The following is a 22,992-nucleotide window of genomic DNA, read 5'->3' on the forward strand; positions in this document are numbered from 1 at the left end:
TTTACGAGCGAGCGCTTTATTTATCAGCGGGCGGTAGAATAACTTTATTGAGCTATCATCACATTCGAAGTAGGTGTGTGATGCTTGCTGGATTTATAGGACACTGTCTGTTTAAGTTAATTATGAGTGTATCAGAGTTTTTCTAATTTTGACATCATAGTCATTTAACCCCCTATTATCTTATAAGTACATTGGACGGAGTCTACGAGTACCTCTCTCTCTTAATGTAACCTGCACTGCTGTAACTTGGATAACTGGTGGGAAAAAAGGAGTCGTGAATTGAGATACCACAGTTTTAGTTACGAAGGTGTACGCCACACCACTTTTATGGTACACCACAAAAACATACAGAAAAATTGTAAATAAAAATTTAACACAAAGTATACAATTCTGCGGCCTTATGACATGAAACCACTTTTTGCTATAGCCGAATTAAGACATAACTATTTATTCTAATTTAAAAAACAGTAAGTAAAGAGATATGATAAGAAATAAAATTATCTTTGAATATTGCATCGTAACATTTTTTTAAATTGAATTGGTTAAGTTTAAGAGCAGATAATGCTGAATTATTAATCTGTTACCTTAATGCTGAAAATACTAAGCATTTTCAGCATTACGGCAGACTCTCGCATATGAATACCTAGCCTTACGCTCTCCGTTCTTTATTATCTGTTTCAGCGCAATAACAATTGCCAAGCCTTTTATCTGTTGAATTAGCCCGTATACATTCGTCACCAATGCGAATGAGGTCTCATATATGTAGGTAACATGTATTTATAGCACGCGATATATTTTAAAAGATAACTTGTTGTCTGCGTATTTTTTCCCATGGAAATTTCGTTTTTACGCACAGTATAAAAAGTAGCATAGATTTCTTTCTTTAACTCAATCTGTATCATATAACGTATCTTTCTAGACTGGTTAGTTGGATGTTCTGTAACGTGCTGTGTCGCACTAAATATCGCCCAGCGCGACCAGGCTATAAAAGCGTATATTGACTGAAACATACCAAGTATTAAATTAATTGTTGTTTTAAATGTATTAATATGGGCTTTGCCTGAAATAAATAAATTATTATTATCATTATTATTAAAATTATTATATATAAAGAGATTATATAATACATACGTCCACGTATAATTTTCACTTACCCGCAGTTTATTACGTTGGAGGACGAGGCGTCCCTTACAAGCATATACAGGTAACATTTACATCTCTGAGAGTAGAGGATTTATGTGTGATGGATTTTTAGCAACTCGAATATAAAATTTATCCCATTTCGAGGCGTAACCCAAAATATCTTGGATTTATTTAGGATAATAAATTAAAAGGGCAGAAGTAAAGCTATTTTTTGAACTACTATTACTATTTGTTTTTTTAAATAAATAATAAATATACTACGACAATACACACATCGTCATCTAGCCCCAAAGTAAGCGTAGCTTGTGTTATGGGTACTGTGATAGCTGATGAATATTTTTTTTATGAATATAATACACATAAATACTTACAATATACAGATAAACACCCAGACACTGAAAAACATTCATGGTCATCCCCCAAAACTTTTTCCAGTTGTGGGAATCGAACCCACGACCTTGGACTTAGAAAGCAGAGTCGCTGTCCACTGCGCCACTCGGGTCGTCAATATATCTTTATTAGTAATAGTTACCTATATCGGAAAGTCGGACGGCAATACTCAAGATTTAACATGATGTTACGACATATAGGAGTCGTTATAACACTATCAAACATACGCTAGGACGTTTTTTGAACTTTACAGTGAGTGATATATAATATGTAGAACTTTATTTATAACTATCGGTTTTACTCCCATAAACTACGGGACGCAGCATCAATAGTCTACAAGTAGGTATAGGTAAGCAATATTGACTGCAGTGAGTAAGTGGATGGATGACTAAATTTTTATCCAGTCCAAGCCGTGAAGCCCTTATGTATGTGGCAACATTTGATGTATTCAGTATAGTTAAACCTTAAGGGGCCTGGATGGGTTTGCTGCTTTGTGCTAAGAAATTCTGTGCCTAAATCTTCAATAATATCTACTCATCAGATCTAAACGAAATGTAGACAAAACTTAACTGATAATACAACCTTTCCAGTGCAAAAGAATTAATAAAATTACTTTTCACGTAGTTAAGTACAGCTAGTCCTCAAAAAGTTTCATCCCCTTTCCAAATTTCATTTCTATTCATTTGACGGCCGATTGGCGCAGTGAGCAGCGACCCTGCTTTCTGAGTCCTAGGCCGTGGGTTCGATTCCCACAACTGGAAAATGTTTGTGTGATGAGCATGAATGTTTTTCAGTGTCTGGGTGTTTATATGTTTATTCTAAGTATCTATGTATATTATTCATAAAATTATTCATCAGTCATCTTAGTACCCATAACACAAGCTACGCTTACTTTGGGGCTAGATGGCGGTGTGTGTATTGTCGTAATATATTTATATTATTTATTTATTTATTATTCATTCAGTAGTTTCAGCGTGATGCACGACCAAGATTCAACAGACGGACAGACAGACAGACGGACACAAGAGAGTGGAAATAAAACAAAAAACGGAACAGTCGCGGGAGAGAGCTATTGTAAATATAAAATCAAAATTCAAAAATTCAAAATTAATTTATTTCAAGTAGGCCTAATACGTCCTTCCGTTACCTTTTGAAACGTCAAGTCTGTCTGTATGTAGTGACTCTACCACCGGTTCGGAAGGCAGATTCTACCGAGAAGAAGCCAGTAAGAAACTCAGCAGTTGCTCTTTTCCAATATCAACAATTTACATTTCACATAATATTATTGTGACACCAACTGCTGCTAACATAGTCTTAAAGTTTTAAGTTACATAAAAATATGAATGAATGAATGAATGTATAATTGAATACACTTTTATTGTACACGACATACAAATACAGGAAACGTTATAAAATAACTAGTTTATACGATGTATACAATTAGGCGTACTATGAAAATTAAGCTCAATTTGCTATAGTCCGCGAAAAGCAGGAGAATCTGTGTGGTGTAATTCATAAGTGTTACTACTTAACAATTACTTATTGTAAAGTCAACATCTCCTGAGGATGCTCCGGTTTCGGAGCGAAACGTGCGTAGAGGGTACAATTCCGAAGATCTGTTTGGTATGGAGTATAAGGATTAAAGAAATTATAAATTACACCATACAGATTCTCCTGCTTTTCGGGGACTATAGCAAATTAAGCTTAATTTTCATAATATATCATGTATTTCCATAAAGTAACGCCTGCTTCTATCCAATACAATTAGACGGTTATACAATTAACGCTCTGTATAAAATCATGATTGTCTTATGCATAAAAATAAAAGATAGTACCTCATATCAAGTTTTATTACTCTCCACTATAATAGCAGGATTACTGTAAACTTATTTTGCAAAATGAATTTTTATAATGAAATTCCCTGAGCGAAATTTTCACATAACATTTTTATTGTCTAGCGAAATTGTGGTTTTTCGTAATACACGATTTTCTATTCGCTACTAAATTTAAAAGAGTATATTTTTTAGTGCGTATTGAATATATCGGCGCAAGCGCCATCAGGTTCAATATAAAACTAATACTGGATTGTATTTAACTGTTATAATAATTATTTATTACTATTAAGACAATTGATAGTAGTAGTTGAGTTATAACTACCTAATTGTTTATTTAGAGAACTTGTATTCACACTTTTGACTAAGAGGTGGATCCTTGCATGTCTTAACAGTTCATTGTATCTTGATGATTACTTTTATGTACTTGGATAATTTGTAAATAATTATAAGGCAATTTGAGAAGCGTTTAGTTAATAGTTAAATAGATTAAATAAATTACTTTTAAGAGTTACAAAGCTTCGACAAGTTCCATATGGGAACACTAGATGGCGTAAGGTTGGTAACTCTTAAGACAGGTTGTTCGAACTTGAATAATTCGTAAACATTAAAATTAGATTATAATTATTATTGTTCATTGCTAATTAATTAAATAAACTTTAATATTTGTCAAATAAGGTTAGCCCCACCTTAGATCAAAAGGTGGCGCTAGTTGTAAGCCCGTGTCGGTAAAATCACCAAATATTAGTTCCCTCTAATAACAAAGATGGCGCTAGTAGCCCGCCGGTGACCATTGAAGGAATGGTCGGTAAAATAGGGCGGCTAGCCGACATCTTAACAAAAATCATCCTCTTTGCTTCGCGACCACGGGGCGGGCAGGTGGATTCATCCGACGCGGGCGTGCTGCGAAATAAGCTAAGTGTTTCTTATTTTAGTTTTTAAATAGTTTTAACATTCTCTGTAATGTTATGATGTGAAATAAATACGAGACAGGATCTAGACTTCTCATTTATTTGTTTAATACCAAGTTATATTGTTTTTGACTATTCAAAAAGTTTAGTAGTGGATAGTAATTATGAGTGACAAGGGTGTACATGACGCCAGCAATGCTGACGTCATACTTTTTAAAAACACTACAGGGATCTCTGCTCCGACATCAGAAGTGGGGTGCGATCCCACTACTGCGGTGTACCAGGCATCAGAAACCGTAAGTACCCGGCCTACTTCACCAACAGATAAAAGTTTGCCCACTGAGATCGCGGAAAGCGCAGACACCTTGCCTACGCAGGCGGCGCCTACCAGTGTTAATATGCCTGCTAATTTCCTTATGCAGATGATGCAGACCATGAAGGAAATGTCTGATCGATTGTCAGCGCCACCGCGATCGGAGAAAGTAAAAATAAATGACATATTTCTACCCTCCTATGATCCCGATGCAAACATAGGTGTTCGTGAATGGTGCCAACACGTTACCCAGGCGGTTCAATTATATAACCTCAACGACTACGAAGTACGGATGAAGGTGGGTAGTTTGCTTAAAGGACGGGCCAAATTATGGGTCGATAATTGGCTTGTTACTACATCAACGTGGGCAGAGCTTCGAGATAACCTCATTACTACATTCGAACCAGAATCCAGGTATTCGCGCGATATAGTTAAATTTCGTGAACATATTTATGATTCAAGTAAAGACGTGTCAGAATTTTTATCCAAAGCGTGGGTTCTCTGGAAACGAATAACTAACGACAAACTAGGTGACGAATATGCAGTTGAGGCGGTGATCGGTTGTGTAAACGATGAACGACTTAGAATCGAGTTATTAAATGCTAGGGCGACATCTGTACCTGAATTAATATCTGTAGCCTCAGCGATACGCGTTAAACGTCCACATAATAATAATAATACCCCACAACCTCCTAATAAACGTTCGCGGCCTAACAAATCGCAAAATACCCTCTTTTGTCGAATTTGTAAAAGAAATAACCACAAGACAAGTGATTGCAAATTTAAAATTAGCGATACCACACAGTTGCCCAGTAACGATAAAGATAAATCAAACAAAAGTTCTGTACCCTCAAATAGGCCAGTCTGTACATTTTGCGATAAAGCCGGTCACACATTTGAAACCTGTTTTCGACGCGAAAAATCCGTTGTTTCTCATATAAACTGTATCGGTAGACCGAAATTAAACCAAATAGTGGTTAGCATAGGTAATTTCGCGTTTCAAGCAGTTTTCGATAGTGGTGCAGAATGCTCAGTCATTACTGAGAGTGTCGCAGCTAAATTACCGGTCAAAAGAATTCATTGTGTAAATTATTTACGTGGAATAGGGAGAGTCCCAGTAATATCTCTGTTTACTCTAGTTGCAGTTTGTGTAATTGATAACGTAAACGTTGAAATTCAGTTCTTTGTTGTACCGGACGGTGACATGACCTCCAAGATTTTAATAGGAATGGACGTGATTAGTAATAATGATCTCAACGTTTTAGTAACTGCAACGGGTACTCAATTAGTCCGACAGTATACAGTTATGCACATAAAGTCAAATAATTCCATTTTCGATAATTTAAATACTGACCTTACTAACGATGACGAAATTAACCGATTGCGCATTTTGTTGAACAAATACTCGCATCTATTCATTCACGGATTCCCTACAACACGCGTTAATACTGGACATTTAGAAATACTGTTAAAGGACCCTAATAAGTTTGTTGAACGTAGGCCTTATCGTTTAAGTCCCGTAGAACGTGAAAAAGTACAAAACATAATTAAAGAACTACTCGAACATAACATTATTAGAGAAAGTGTCTCGCCATATTCAAGCCCTATTATTCTTGTTAAAAAGAAAAACGGAGATGACCGGTTATGTGTAGACTACCGCGAGTTAAATTCAAACACTCTTAGAGACCATTTCCCCCTTCCGTTAATTTCCGACCAAATAGATCAGTTGACAAACGGACATTACTATACCACATTGGATATGGCTGCAGGATTCCATCAAATCCCGATTTCCGAACAGTCTATAGAAAAAACGGCATTTGTCACGCCTGATGGCTTATATGAATATTTAACAATGCCATTTGGCTTGAGCAACGCATGCTCTGTATACCAACGCTGTATTAATAGGGCCTTACAGCAACTTTTAGGTTCAGCAGGCGTTGCTCAAGTCTACGTTGATGATGTCTTGAGTAAATGCATTGATTTTGATGAGGGGATTTCACGTATAGAAAGAATCCTCATTGCACTGGAAAAGGTAGGCTTTTCTATTAATATAGAGAAGTCTGCGTTTTTCAAGCGTTCTATAGAATACCTTGGAAACATAATAGCAGATGGACAAGTTAAGCCGAGTCCACGTAAAGTAGAAGCACTTGTAAAAGCTCCCGTGCCAACAAATGTTAAGCAAGTTAGACAGTTTAACGGTCTAGCTGGCTATTTTTGTCGCTTCATTCCCAACTTTTCTAGCATAATGTTACCTTTATACGAGCTAACGAAACAAGGTGCCGCTTGGGAATGGAGCGACCGGCACGAAGAAGCACGTAATACTATTATTCAGTACCTGACGTCTGATCCCGTGTTATCAATATTCCAGGAAGATTACCCCATCGAACTGCATACTGACGCCAGTAATCTCGGATATGGAGCCGTCCTCATCCAAGTAATCGACGGTCGCCGGCATGCTGTCGCATACATGAGCATGCGCACTACAGATGCCGAGAGCCGTTATCATTCGTACGAGCTCGAAACGCTCGCAGTGGTGAGAGCTATAAAACATTTCCGCCAGTACTTATATGGTCGCACGTTTAAGGTTGTAACAGACTGTAATGCCCTCAAAGCATCTAAACACAAGAAAGAACTGCTCCCTAGAGTATACCGCTGGTGGGCGTTTCTGCAGAATTATAATTTTGAAATCGAGTACAGAAAAGGACAAACACTCCAACACGCCGATTTCTTTAGCCGGAATCCAGGTACGTTGAATGTTAACATTATGACCAAAGATTTGGATTGGCTGAAAGTGGAACAACACCGTGATTCTACACTACGTTCCAAAATCGACAACATCCTACAAAACCAGGAAGTTCTCGGGTATGTTTTGAAAAATAATGTCCTTATAAAGGTTTGGCAGGACTCTACCTTGGGACACCAAGAGGCCGTTGTGGTACCCAAGACGTTCCAATGGAGTCTCATAAGCAGCTATCACAATGCATTGAAACATACCGGGTGGGAAAAGACCTTACAAAAGATTAAGGAAACGTACTGGTTTGATAATATGAATACGGTGGTAAGAACCTTTGTCGACAATTGCATCATATGCAGAACATCTAAAGGCACGTCAGGTGCTGTGCAAGTGCAACTTCACCCTATACCTAAGCCCACGACAGCATTTGAAACCATCCACATGGATATAACGGGTAAATTGGGCACTACTAACATCCATGACTATATTATCGTGACTATAGATGCTTTTAGCAAGTACGTACTTTTATATCACGCTAACAATAAAAACCCGCAAAGTACGTTAGCAGCTCTCAAACGTACGATACACCTGTTTGGAACGCCAGCGCAGGTAATTGTCGATGGAGGTCGGGAATTCCTAGGTGACTTCAAAAATTACTGCGACCAGTTCAGTATCAGCATACACGCCATATCACCAGGAGTAAGCCGAGCCAACGGGCAAGTTGAACGAGTCATGGGAGTCCTAAAGAATGCCTTAATAATGATAAAGAATTATGAAACTGAATTATGGCACACTGCTATAGACAGCCTGCAGCTTGCTCTGAACTGCACACCGCATCGCGCTACAGGTACGGCACCACTTACGTTACTTACCCGTCGCAAGCACTGTGTCCCGCCTGAGCTCATCGGCTTGGTAAATCTAGAGCAGCAACGCATCGATATTGACCAGCTTTATCGACACGTCACACAAAAGATGACAGCGGCAGCAGAAAAGGAAAAGGCTCGTTTTGACAAAAATAAAGCTCAAATTCACAGATTCCAGAGAGGAGACTACGTGCTAATAAAAAATAACCCTCGTAACCAAACGTGCTTAGACCTGAAGTTTAGTGAACCGTACGAGATTTGTCGTGTACTTGAAAATGACCGCTATTTAGTCAAAAGGGTGGTAGGACGAGGCCGCCCTCGAAAAGTGGCCCACGACCAGCTTCGCCGAGCACCACAGCCTGGTCAACAGGCAACCGTATCGGCGGACACGGACATCAACGCAGGCGCTCCCGAGCACTCCTCCCAGTGCACCCTCACACCGCCAGCAGCCAACCACGAGCCACACGACACAGAGGCGTCGGAGATGACTAGCTACGATCCTCGACCCTCCACATCCAACGAGAGGGTCCTTGACGAAACTGCCAATTAGCTCCACCACATAAACGGTGAGATAGTAACCTTTATTTTATCAAAACTAAAATATTTTCTCCTTTTATAGCAGTACTTCACAGTTAAACAAATTCTACTTCATTACATTATTATTAATGGGTTATCTCAACTCATGATATGATTATCATCATAATAATAAAAGGCTAAAACTCATAACTAAAGCATAGTAATAAGTACTGTTATAAGATTATTCGTTAACTCCTTTACGTCTATTCCATGTGCATGCTTTTATATTTCAGAGCCTCTGGGGACCACGGTCATAAAAATAAGGCCTAGACCCCAGCATCGACCTTCCCATTAGTCCTCTAGAGCCTCTGTGTACCACGGCGCCGAGACAGGAACGCCTAGAGCACAGCATCAACCCAATTGTTTCAGAGCCACTGGGGACCACGGTCATAACTATGAGGCCCAGACCCCAGCATCGACCTTTCCTGTTCCTTTAGGGCCTCTGGGGACCACGGTCATAAAATACCACTATGGGGTACTAACAATACCATTATGGCCCAGACCCCAGCATCGACCTTTCTACCTTAATAAAATATTGCTGGCGTAGTGAGACGTACAGTGATATCATAGATAAAATTGACTATGAAATATGACTGAAATAACTAATTTGACTTAAATGACTGCTGACGTAGTGAGACGCTCAGTAGATAATAATATGACTGTATTACTAGCGTAGTGAGACGTATAGTAATACTCATTAAAATCCTAATATCCTCCTCCTATATTATTATTTATGTAATTATTATTGCTGTCGTGGGGAGACGTAGTGCAGTATCAAATAAACGTTTATTTAAAAAGAAGTTTAGTCATAAACTTTTAGATAAGAAACTCAACTTTACTCTTCGAGCACTATGTAATGTAATCAAAACCTAGATAAATAAACGACGTATCACAGATACGCATTTCAAAGTTTTAATATTTCTTGTTACAGAAGGTGAACAAGTGCAGAGCGCGCACTGTTCCTCAGAAAGGCCGTATCGGCGCAAGCGCCATCAGGTTCAATATAAAACTAATACTGGATTGTATTTAACTGTTATAATAATTATTTATTACTATTAAGACAATTGATAGTAGTAGTTGAGTTATAACTACCTAATTGTTTATTTAGAGAACTTGTATTCACACTTTTGACTAAGAGGTGGATCCTTGCATGTCTTAACAGTTCATTGTATCTTGATGATTACTTTTATGTACTTGGATAATTTGTAAATAATTATAAGGCAATTTGAGAAGCGTTTAGTTAATAGTTAAATAGATTAAATAAATTACTTTTAAGAGTTACAAAGCTTCGACAAGTTCCATATGGGAACACTAGATGGCGTAAGGTTGGTAACTCTTAAGACAGGTTGTTCGAACTTGAATAATTCGTAAACATTAAAATTAGATTATAATTATTATTGTTCATTGCTAATTAATTAAATAAACTTTAATATTTGTCAAATAAGGTTAGCCCCACCTTAGATCAAAAGGTGGCGCTAGTTGTAAGCCCGTGTCGGTAAAATCACCAAATATTAGTTCCCTCTAATAACAAAGATGGCGCTAGTAGCCCGCCGGTGACCATTGAAGGAATGGTCGGTAAAATAGGGCGGCTAGCCGACATCTTAACAAAAATCATCCTCTTTGCTTCGCGACCACGGGGCGGGCAGGTGGATTCATCCGACGCGGGCGTGCTGCGAAATAAGCTAAGTGTTTCTTATTTTAGTTTTTAAATAGTTTTAACATTCTCTGTAATGTTATGATGTGAAATAAATACGAGACAGGATCTAGACTTCTCATTTATTTGTTTAATACCAAGTTATATTGTTTTTGACTATTCAAAAAGTTTAGTAGTGGATAGTAATTATGAGTGACAAGGGTGTACATGACGCCAGCAATGCTGACGTCATACTTTTTAAAAACACTACAGGGATCTCTGCTCCGACAAATATAATATTTTAACTAGATTAAGCCTGTGGCTTCAGTCGCGCACGTTTAAATGAATGCTATAGAGACTAATGACTCATTAGTAGTAATGACAGAGGTAAATTAACTGTGCACGGACTATATAGCCACGTACGAAGCCTTTGTTCTGTCAGGAGCCTTAGTCTTTCATTTAAGTTTCCATTTGGACGAAAAGTAATGCCAAACTCAATTATATTATGAAAATTAAGCTTAATTTGCTATAGTCCGCGAAAAGCAGGAGAACCTGTATGGTGTAATTTATAATTTCTTCAATCCTAATACTTCACACCAAAAAGATCTTCGGCAATGTACCCTCTACGCACGTTTCGCTCCAAAACCGGAGCATCCTCAGGAGATGTTGACTTTACAATGAATAATTGAATATTAACAATTATTTATTGTAAAGTCAACATATCCTGAGGATGCTCCGATTTCGGAGCAAATTAAGCTTAATTTTCATAACATATCATGGATTTCCGCAAAGTAACGCCTGCTTCTATCCAATAAACTCTCTCATGGCAAAACGTGGCCGGATATAGTTAGTAAGGAATTAAAAATCTATTCTATGTATACAAATATACTAACTATGGCCACAAAAATATTATATTTGAAGGAGCGCAGATTTACAATAAGCTACCATCTGATATAAAAGAAGCTAAATCTATGTTTATTTTCAAGAAAAAACTAAAATTTTACTTAATAAGTAATGTGTCACTGTAAGTCCTTTCTAGTATTCGATGATCTTTGTTTTAGAGTTGTGTTTCTGTTTAGTAGTTTTGTAACCACCCACTTTTAAGATCATTTTTATTTTTGTTATTAGTAATAATTGTTAATACCCTCTATAATGTACGCTCACACTATGTAATAGAACTTGTAAGTTAATTAATGTTTTCTCAATAAGCGAATTTTTATGTAATTCTTCTGAGAAAATAAAGATCTTAAACCATTCATTCAAATTAGTGTGTAGATATTTTATCGTATTCAGAACTTTACTTCTTCGTTATTATTTCTGAGATTGGCATAAAAAAAGTTCCCTGGTGACCCTGGTCAAATTAAATTCCATCCAAACCCTACTCAAATGATTGTAATAGTATCTGTCGTTAATGGTAACTATTAGAACTTAAGCTATTTTGTTAATTGCGTATAATAAAAGACTGACCCGGCCTTAATGGATTGCAAAGGTCAAATGTCAGGGCTTGAATATAAAAAGGAGCTAATCTTTTCATTATAAACAGAAAAAATTTCGTTTGTGTGAAGGTTTATTGTTGTTTTTTTACGAAATAGCATCATCATGAGCCTTTTAATGTCTCTCTCATAGCAGAAAATCTGTATTGGAGCATTTACGATTATTGTCACAATGGTTAGTGAATAATCGGGTTTGCCGTGTGGTGACGGCAGATCAGAATACAGTTGTCACCACCGCACCACTTCCCGCGGGTGTCGTACGAGGCGACTAAGGAAATATAACAGCCAACGGGCATCAGTGGCGTGCACTGGGTTTCTTACCAGGGTATGCATAAAGCGGGAAAATTGCGTAAAGGCAGTGCTTTTGTGCATGTATGAAGTGCACGCCACTGACGGGCGGCAGTCTTCTGTACTATTACTATCATCATCACATCAACCAATTACCAGCCCACTAAAAAGCACGGGTCTCCTCCCACAACTAGAAAGGGTTAAGGTCGTCCACCACGCTGACCCATTGCTTATTGGTGGACTCCACACACCTTTGAGAATATTAAGTAGATCTCTCAGGAATGCAGGTTTCCTCACGATGTTTTCCTTCACCTTTGAAGCAAGTGATATTTTAATTACTTAAAACGTTCAAAACTTAGAAAAGTAAGGTGCTGGGATCCGCACTCGGCCCCTAGAAAGTGAAGTCTAGCTCCAACCCAATAAGCTACTGCCGCTTCCATATTACATATATACTACCATATTATGGGCAAACTCTCCCGTTCGTAGAGGGGTTTAGTCAAGCAGTGGACCGTTATAGGCCAATTTCAGTGTTTAGGGCTCCTACTCAACGCTGAACGCTCTAGGACCTACACCTATGAGTGTGTCCAGTGCCCGCCCAGTGGGATGTCCTCGTTATCAACTCCTTCCATTTGCTCGGAAACAAAAGCTGGCAGTTCGACTTGTTGACAATCCCAAATTTACTTGCAGTTTAGAGTCCCTGGGGCACCGAAGAGATGTTAGCTCCCTTTGTGACTCTATAATGGAGAATGTTCTGAAGAGTTGTTTGCGTTGATACCTCCTTCCCTGTTCTCTGACCGCACCTTACGCCGTAGAAATAAATTCCACCCTCATCATCTGGATGCCTGGTATTCTTAATACCAGATAATTACTACCGCGCAATTGCAAATTATGGAACAATCTCCCATCTGATGTGTTTCCTCAAAAATACAATCTAGAGTTATTCCAGGGGCGGATAAACAAATTCCTTAAAAGCCGGCAACGCATCGGTGGCTCCTCTGGTGCTGCAGATGTTTATGGGCGGCGTTGATCAAGTATCATCAGGTGACCCACTGGCTCGTTTGCCCGCTATTAATATAAAAAATAAAAAAAATATAAAGACAAAGGATGAGGACTATTAGTCACATTTCTGTTTATAACAGAAAAATAAATTTTCAATGGACTCTTTTAAATTAATGTTTGTGATATCAGACCTATCGTAATTTCTGTTTTCTCACGGGACTAAGAATATGCCCGCGGTAAAAGGGAGGTAAATATTTTTGTGTAAGAGAACAAAGAAACCCGCATAAAAAAACTCATGAAAACTTTTACTCTCTAGGGGATGAATTTGGAGAAATCCTAAAGGACTGGCCATATTTTTTGTACAGTAATTATGAAATGTTTCAATAGTAATACTTATTAATTATATCTGTTGCCTGATGATCGCCCCAGACTCGGCCCGTTTTTGTTTTCGTCCTTAACGAGGCTATTCACGAGGATACAAATCCAAAATTCTATCAAGATCCGTTTTACTGCTAAGCTGTGCATACGGTACAAAGGTTTTTTTGGCAACGAGATCCTATTACTAAGCCTATGGTGTCCGTCCATCCGTCCGTAAGCTAGCTGTATCTCATGTATCCTAATAGATAAAATAAAATTTTCACAAAAAGCGTATTTCTATTGCCGCTAAGAGGAAATGATAAAAAAAAAAAAATTAAAGGTACATTTGTACAAACATTTTGATGTATTTTTCTTTGTATTAATAAATTAACGTTATGTATTTGTATACATTATATTAACATTATTAATGATCCACCAATCCGCACTGGCCCAGTGGACTACGGCCTTAACTCCTTCTTATTGTGTAACTCTTCATTACACCGTCCATTAAAGTGGTAGGTTCGGTTAAAGTGTAAATGTAGAAATTTTTTTTGCCTTTAAATCTCTCTTTTCTATGAAAGCGAAAGCCAATCACGGCAATGTGATATCACCTAATAGGCTGACGGTATTAAGTCAAACAAAAAATCGAAAACAAGGAATTGTACCAGAAATGGATTTGTATATTTGTATCATTAGATTATTATCCCACAAACAAGCAAGCGTAGTGTGGGACGCCAGTCCAGAGTCCAGAGTGACGGGAACTGGGTGGTTTAGGAACGGTGAGGACCGGGTGTTGTGGAGCTTTTCGGTAAAGGCCTATGTTCAGATTGGACGTCCACAGGCTGAAATGGTGATAACTGATGAGATTATTATCTGTAAAAAAGGAGCTTGAAAAGCATTAATGGCTTTATACCTATACGTTGAAGCCTTGAAGGGTTCAATAAAAGCGCGTATAACTAAGTTTTCAATCAATCGAAACAATGGAATAAAAAAGCTTTGGGCTCGAAATTGAACAAAATCGACAGCGCCAACACTTTTATTGAAATTGGCGATGCAAATCGTATTGACTAGTATGGAAATATTTCACATATAACCTACTAGCTTTTATCTACGGCTTTATTCGCGATTTGTCTAAAATTTGGATTCGGATAAAGAGTATACTATTCCAATCTATGGCACTTTCTTGAACTAACGACCATCATTTGCAGAATAAAATAAAACAGGAATCAATCAAAAAAATAATTTCGCATTTATTCAATTATATGTTTATACCTAACTGTTACCCGCGGCATTGCTCGCTTTAATTTCGGTATCGTCAACTACTTCGGGTCCAAAAAGTTATATTTCAATCCAGGGAAAGCGTACTTTTTTTCTGATTGAAAGGTAACCTATATACATCCTTTTCTATTCCTTTGACAACGTGTATACAAAAAAAATCATCGATGATCGATCCAACAGGTAGTGAAAGTGTCGCAAACAAACAATTCACATTCGCATATTAGAATAGTATACTAGCTCCTAAAATAGCAAAAGAAGAAGAAGTTCAAAAAAGGCTAGATGTACCTACTCGGCGTTTTTACGCTCATTTCCTCGTATACACCCGTCCTAGCGTAATGTTATTGAACCATATACTACTTATTACTTGGTCAGTGATTAGCGCGATTCAACAGATTACTTACAAACTTGTGAGCTTTTCTACTACTAAAAATAAAATAAGCAGATAATAATTTTATCCAAGTAACTTTTTAAAAACAATTCTATAATAAAATTTGTAAACGTATAAAATCGAAAGGTAAATCTAGCTTGATTTATATCCATGTTTTAAGTCATGTTTAACTTGGTCAAGTTTCTTTGAAAAAAAAAAAGTAAAAATGCTTTATAAACTTCACATGAAACAGAATAAATAATTAACTAAGATGAAAGTTTCTAAAAGATTTGTTATAAAATTCTTCATGACTTTTTATAATACAAAGTTAGGAGAACCTTATGAAGTTGAATTTTAATAAACAATTTATTGTTTTATTTCCTTTAGAGTGAGAAATTTCGTTTGCTTACTTAAAGAGATAAGTTCTTTAATTGGGAAGCAAACTTACAAAACCTTTTACAAACAAAGGTTTATTTTATACACGTTGTGCTTCACGATTATTATCGTTATCACACATATATGTGCGATTATAACCTACTATTGTATATGTATATACAACGTGTAAATGAAAACCTCTGAGACTTATCTTTAAAACTGAAAACCCAAAACTTTTTGAGTAAAACACTGCCATAGTTTTGACTGAAAAAAATCAGACACAGCCCTAAACATCACTTGCAAAATTAAAATCATGTGACTCCTGTCACTTTATTAGGTACGCGATGCGTAGTGTAGGTACTATGCGCGTGTTGCTCTTTCATCTTTAATAGGAATCATAAGTAAATTCTTAGAATGTTTTGAATTCGTTTGTATGGAAAAATAAATATGCTTCTTTTGACTTAATATTTTGATTCCTTATGAAATATACTAATGCATCGTTCAAAGTTATTTCGTAATTCAATTACACGTTGTATATATATAACGACGATACACACATCTCCATCTAGCCCCAACATAAGAGTAGCTTTTGTAGCATAAAAATATTCATCAGTTATCTTAGGACCCATTACTAAGATAACTGATAAATATTTTTTGAATTATATACATCAATACTTATTATATATATAAATAAACACCCATACACTGAAAAACATACATCACACAAGCATTTTTTGACGGCCGACTGGCGCAGTGGGCAGCTACCCTGCTTTCTGAGTCCTAGGCCGTGGGTTCGATTCCCACAACTGGAAAATGTTTGTGTGATGAACATGATTATTTTTCAGTGTCTGGGTGTCTATCTGTATAGAATAAGTATTTATATGTATTATATTCATAAAAATATTCATTAGTCATCTTAGTACCCATAACACAAGCTACGCTTGCTTTGGGGCTAGATGGCGATGTGTGTATTGTCGTAGTATATTTATTTATTTATTTATTTTCCAGTCCTGTGAAAAAAATTATACCCAAGTATATAGATATTTTATAAGTAACATTATCGGTGTCAGTGAAATTTTTTTTCATTTTTCCTTTTTTATTTTCATTTTCAGCGATACATAGGAGTGAGTAACACAAAAATCCTGAGAACTGGTTGACCGTAAAAAAAAGCTTTTTTTGACCCAGTTCGAACCTAGGAAGTCGTGAATATCAAACAAACATGCTGACCACCATACAAACAAGACGGTCAAGTGTGAATTACTCGCTGCGTATTTTAATTGTAGCCATATTGTTCGTTCATTCGCTGAAAGGTTTTTCGTGTTATGTCAAACAAGCGATTAAATGAAGCGTATCGATGAAATCACGACACAATACATAAAAAATTAAAGAGGGCGAGCTCGTGATATATGAATGGTAAAATGTTGTATGAAAATTTGTTTATTAACTAGTGGCTTCGTCCACGTGCAGGTTTTTTCCAATCATTTGGATTTTTTTCTATAAGTTGTTGTTGTATTAGAGGTTTTTGTGAAATAGATCGTCCGGGGAAATACTACTGCCATCTTTGATTGGATGATCGTTGTTTGATTAGCCGATTGTTAAATCGGCTTTATGTGTCCAAGGCCGTGGGTTAGATTCCCACAACTGGAAAATGTTTGTGTGATAAACATGTATGTTTTCAGTGTCTGGATGTTTACATGTATATTTTTAATTCATTAAATAAAAGTATGCATCAGTCATATTTGTACCCAGAACTTAAGCTAAGCTTTCTTTGGGGGCTAGATGTGTGTGTGGTCGTAGTATATTTATTTATTAATTTATTTTATTTTTATAGCATTGCTGTTTTCCGATCTAACGGGCGTGGTTGTCGGTGTTATAACAAGCATATGATGCTCAGCACGTTCGCCACAGAGCAATTTAATATCACTGCTTTAACGGCGAAGTAAAATAGTAGAGTTGAGATATAATGTTCTTAAAGGCATAGAAAGTCCGGAAATAGGCAGCGTGGTGGACTACGACTTAACCCCAGTCTTGATGTAAGATCCCATATAAATCAGAGGTAAAAACGCAGACACAGTTAATGATTTTAAAGACGCGACATAGATCGTTGAAGGAAGAAACCTAACTTCTAATTAAATTATATCCATCTCTTTTACTCTAATGAAGAGTTATTTGATTTTATCAAAGAAGTTAAAAAAATATTTTAACACTTTAATTAAACATTTATTTTAACTTAATTAACACCTGCATAACAACGATCGTTATAGCGAACCAAAAATCAAAAGACTTCAATTACCCTAAGACTCAAACATTTGATATTTTTAAATAGATTTCATTTCATTAAAGAGTGGTCTCAAATTTTATAGTCATAGATAGTTTACAACATTACTTACTGGCTTAAGGATTTTAGGAGTTGGATCGAATTCCAACAAAACCTCTCTTGAAATTAGATCTTAAAAATCCTTATTTCAAGTCGGCTAATAAAGGAACTTTCGGTATCTAATATTTGTAATTTATTCATTGGAAAATTTAATATAGAACGTTTTATTATCGGTTTAATACATAGGATTAGTCCCTTGTCAAGCACTACAGTGGCAGGCTCCAGTAAATCCAGGGGAAGGAGGGGCAGTAAATTATATTAGTCAAAGCTTTGCGCAACTCTCACAAAAGCCGGAGCTTATAATGTTTAGTAAAGTACTTACCTAATGCTATTAAACTGTAAGTATTTTAATTTTAAATGTAAGTATCCATTTTAATAAATGTCTATTGCGCCATTCTATTTAACTGTTAACAATTGCCAGCGTCTCTTGAACCCTGCTGTATAACCAATAAAGAACTCAAGTCTCTTCCCAGAGACTAGAGGTGGTATCATGAGTATCCTATCAAAGCCCTCCTGGGCACGTGCGTAAGAGGGTTTTAGGGGTTTAGTGGTGGGTGGTAAATTATCTTGACCATGGGCAGCAGCGACACCGGTACAATCAGTGGTCTGCCTGGCGTGATTAACAAAATACAGAATTAATAACATACAGAAACCGTGTACACGACTAATATTGAAGCATAAAAAACCACTCCACTTACGAATGGTTTCTCGACCAAACGGTTAGTCACTTCATACCAATTAGCAGTTGGCAGTAAATATTTTACCCCTAATGTTCTAAGCATAAGCAAATGGGAAAATGCGAAACCATTTGTGAGCTAGCAACATCCCACGGGTGTAAAGTGATACATGCGCGTGGCCATTTCACTGTTTTTGAACACAATGCACTGAGTACAATAATGGCTTAGGATTCTGTATGTTCTTATTTCAATGGGGGAGCACAAGCAAGCTACAGCACGTAGACCCAAGCGGTCATGTTACTTTTTACTCTGGCAACGGTTATGATAAGATCAGGGCGTCAGTAATCTTAGGCGTAGTTTCCTCTACCAACCCCGACTGAATCCACAACGCATATATAACCGCTGTTATGCATTGAAACGACCAGCTGCTTAATAGTTACAGTTTATTAGAAAATATTTTCTATCTACCGTCATATTAATTTACTTATTTATTAAATTAAATACACAAAAGCTCGCACAAACAGTGACTTCTAGTAGGCTAGACTGGACCAAGGATCCAGACCCGTGAGGGATAGCCGTGAAACCAGTTCAGTAAATTCGACTGCCCGGTGTAGTCATTGGTAAAAAAATTGTATAGAAGGCACAAACAAGCTTCAGTTCCCCTTAGTCCCGGTCAGCCCCGTATAATTTGATGGATTATGGTAAGGGCCGCTGCCAATGTCTCAACCAGGCAACACTCAACGCACACACAAGCTGTGTGTTGCGTATGAAGGCATACCACATCAAAACGGTCGCAGGGAGTCGCTATCCCAAGTCATAAGACCTTGGAGTTTGGAAATTCATTTAAAAACCAACCGAATAGTGAACGCCCATCGGTTGATATGATGATGAAACCGATATAACAGAATCAGGGCCATCGGAAACGTGAAATCTATTGAGGTCGCGAGGTCAGTTATCTGCTTCTACAGATAATATGATCATAGAAAACGGTACCTGTTTTTACAGCTTTTATTCGGATTTTTCATAGTGTGTTAAAAATGGTTTTTAAAATGAAAGAAAGTCTATATGCCATAATTTGTGAGGTATTATAATTTAACTAATGATTTCCTCATCAAGTAAAAGAAGGACTTTTTCGGGTTATGAGCATAGGAAGATATAGAATGCCCGATTAGTGCGAAAAGCAGCCAGCGTTCTAGACACCATTCTACAAGTGAGGAACTTGTATGTGTTAAAATATAGTAAAAGTTGAGGTTAAATAAACTACATACCCCATAAATATTATGTAATAAACTTCCTTTTTATATTTTTGGATCAGCAACAAAGTAATAAAATGTCAATGATGAGTATTAGACGTAGACTAAGTTTTATTATATGATTAAAACTGACGACAACAGACATCATCATCAACATCCTACCAACCCGGTACCAGACCACTACAGGGCACGGCCACCCACAATGAGTAGAAGGGGTTTAAGGCCGTAGTCCACCACGCTGGCCTAGAGCGGATTGGTGGACTCCACTAACCTTTGAGAACATTAGTAGCACTCTCAGACATGCTGGTTTCCTCACGATGTTTTCCTTCACCGTTGAAGCAAGTGATATTTTAATTACTTTAAATGCACATAGCTTAGAAAAGTTGGAGGTGCGTGCTGGTGCTGAATGTGCGTAAGAGTGGAATGCAATAAGTTGATAGAATAAGCAATCGAAGACATCAAAAGCTCGCTCTAAAATACGGTAAATGGACGAAATGAATAAAAAGGACGATTTCTAACGCTGACATGTCACCCATAAACAGAATTAAAATGTTAATACAAGGTGTTGATTATGTTTATATAATTTTATCAGCAATTGAATCGTTCCGTGTATCCACTAATAAACCATGAAGCGTATGCCAGCTCAACAGGAATGAACACCAAATTAATAACTTAACAATAAGAGCTAATCTTTTGTATTAAAACTAAAGCTCCTATTGCCAACATGGTACAGCCATAATCCTCCCAGGATTGGAACATCTAAAACGAGCTTTTGAATTGCAGCCGCCTAAACTGTTGCGCTTTTATGTTTGAGCCCTCGTAGAGAAATTTAGTGTTTCAAGCAGGAAGAGGAATCAATGAGAGAATTTGAAAGGGTTGACCACCCAGTTGGGTATTATTATTTAATATTATTATTGTGTCGTCTTTTTAGTAATTAATGATCCCATATTTTGACCTTAAGCATAAAAAATGCTGATGTTTTTATGGTTGTCAACGCGTATTAATATTTTTTTTGAGGACGTTTTTTTCTTTCGCTGGTATTATTAAATTTAAATTAAAACGTTTATTATCCCAGAAATCGCCTTTATACTCCTTCTCCTACTAGCTATAAATAAACTTTAATAACTCGGAGATTTCATCGATATAATAATTCAACAGGTCTTCCTTTTATTTGTTCACATGTCGGTCATGAGAAACGTGGTTTAGTATATAATTTAAACGTAGTATACGTATAGTTTAGCTAAATCAAATAATGCATATATTACTTAATGAATTTATGTGACTTAGACATAATATTCCGAGCTTTTCTTTAGTTTTCTACACCTCTTGCTGTAAGTCAAACTGCGATCTACAGATATATCAGCATGCAAAATTGGAACGCAGCTTTACTGATATTGACGCATTTTGCGTGAACATAGCATGCGTTTTAGAGACGGATTTTTTTATCCATGGAATAGTAAAGGTTCCCGCGTGATTTCTCAAAACCGAAACAATCGGGCGCGAAGTTACAGGCACTTCTAGTATTAGAAAAGTATTAAACAAATAAACTTTAATGTGCAATTTTAATTCAATGTAGTGTATACAAAGACTAATCCAAGAATTTAAATTTATATTATTGCTTTGTCATTTTACCACCCTTACAGATATGTAAAGAAACTGCAAGCAAATTCTCAAACGAAGTAAAAAAAATGATATGAACGATAATCGAAAGCTTAAACTGCCCGTGTTTCGTTGAAAACGTATAAAAAAATAATATAATATATATGTTTATAATAGGGTATTATTATATCCAAGCCGATATATTTTTATAGTAGAAAGTTGAAATAAGACAACGTTCTGAAACGAGCGATAGAATATAAGTTACTTGAATTAATTTATTTGACTAAACCTTAATCCAGCCAAAAGAAGTTGCGATGTTAGAAATTAGGAGCCTTTTTAGTGCTTTTAAAATAATAACATTTACATAATTATGCAAATTTCTTAAAGGAAATGCCATTAATGTACAATATGGCGACGTCTGTAGAATAAATTATATTCTACAGACGAGATTTTCAGATAAAACATAAATTTAATTTACGCAGAATTACCGGCCTTTTTTTATTTCCATGAATGAATGACGATAAATATATTTAGAATCCGTTTATGTAAAAAGTTTGCCATTTTTAAAGGAATTATATAGATATAAGAATTAATAATACCTATGCGGTCTGCTTTCTTCTTCGGATTCCTCTTTCAAAAAAGAAGGCTGCAAACTGAAGCGCCTCCGGAATTGGTGTCTGCCCTTCATGTTGCTCAATTTAAAGTCCACTTAACACATAATACTGTCACTGTTAAATGCGCACGTTAAATAGCGACACGAAAGTTGCGTTCTGGAAATACGTGCGCACCCGGGAACAGTCAAACGGCGAATGACGGCAGGGACGTTCGGGCCCTTGGGGTAACGTTTCGCCGCGCTTGAAAAACAAAGCCTACCACAACGAAAATTATATCATGAAGTTTTATTAGAGCATTGGTCAAATATAATATAACTATGCGCATATAAACTGCACAAAAATAACCATGGATTATAAAGAAATTGATCAGTATTACGCAGTACAGTGGTTATTTTATGGTTCGCAATATATTTTGTAACAATCGATTTTCACACGATTTTATCACGAAAGATATCGAATCCGGGTGTAGATTATGCATGCTTCATGTGAAATTTGGTAAAGCATTTTGGGTAAAGTTACATTTTTTAGAATATTGTGTCCATTCCTCTTCCCGTGGCCGTCGTACGAGGCATCTAAGAGAATTAGTAAAAGAGATACGTTGTAGGAGCCTCTTTTGTGCTACTACCGCAATTTGCTGCGATCACCAACCCGCCTGCCTAGCGTGGTGATTAAGTAGTCCAATTGGGAGAGGCCTTAGTCCAGCGGTGGGCTGTTATAGGCTATTGATTGTTTGAATTTGATTAGGTATATTTGACATCTCCAACTTCTTTTGCACATTCTAGTGTGTACAAAATAAGCTCTTATGCTCTGAATCATAGGACTTCAGGGCGCGGAATCACATTCAAATTACGTGCGAAATATTTTTTATCATAAATATATTCAACATTTGAATTAGTTTATTCCTCATTAATTCTTATTCC

The 22,992-nt window shown here is 36.7% G+C and overlaps 1 protein-coding gene across 2 annotated transcripts in view; it reads right to left on the minus strand.

Annotated features, from left to right (window-relative positions):
* Positions 1-22,146, minus strand: part of LOC120624607 (ras-related protein Rap-2b) — a 65,866-nt gene extending 43,720 nt beyond the window's left edge. Inside the window, exons 1-2 of one of the 2 annotated variants that reach the window (XM_039891252.1) lie at positions 22,058-22,146; positions 15,712-15,714 (exon numbers count right to left, since the gene is read on the minus strand). In XM_039891252.1, coding sequence (XP_039747186.1) covers positions 15,712-15,714; positions 22,058-22,146 — 92 coding nt within the window. The remainder of the gene's footprint in view (positions 1-15,711; positions 15,715-22,057) is intronic. The other variant, XM_039891251.1, reaches the window with a different exon arrangement.
* Positions 22,147-22,992: the final 846 nt, after the last annotated feature.

The sequence above is a fragment of the Pararge aegeria genome, chromosome 6, assembly GCF_905163445.1.
Source record: "Pararge aegeria chromosome 6, ilParAegt1.1, whole genome shotgun sequence".
Lineage (NCBI taxonomy): Eukaryota > Metazoa > Arthropoda > Insecta > Lepidoptera > Nymphalidae > Pararge > Pararge aegeria.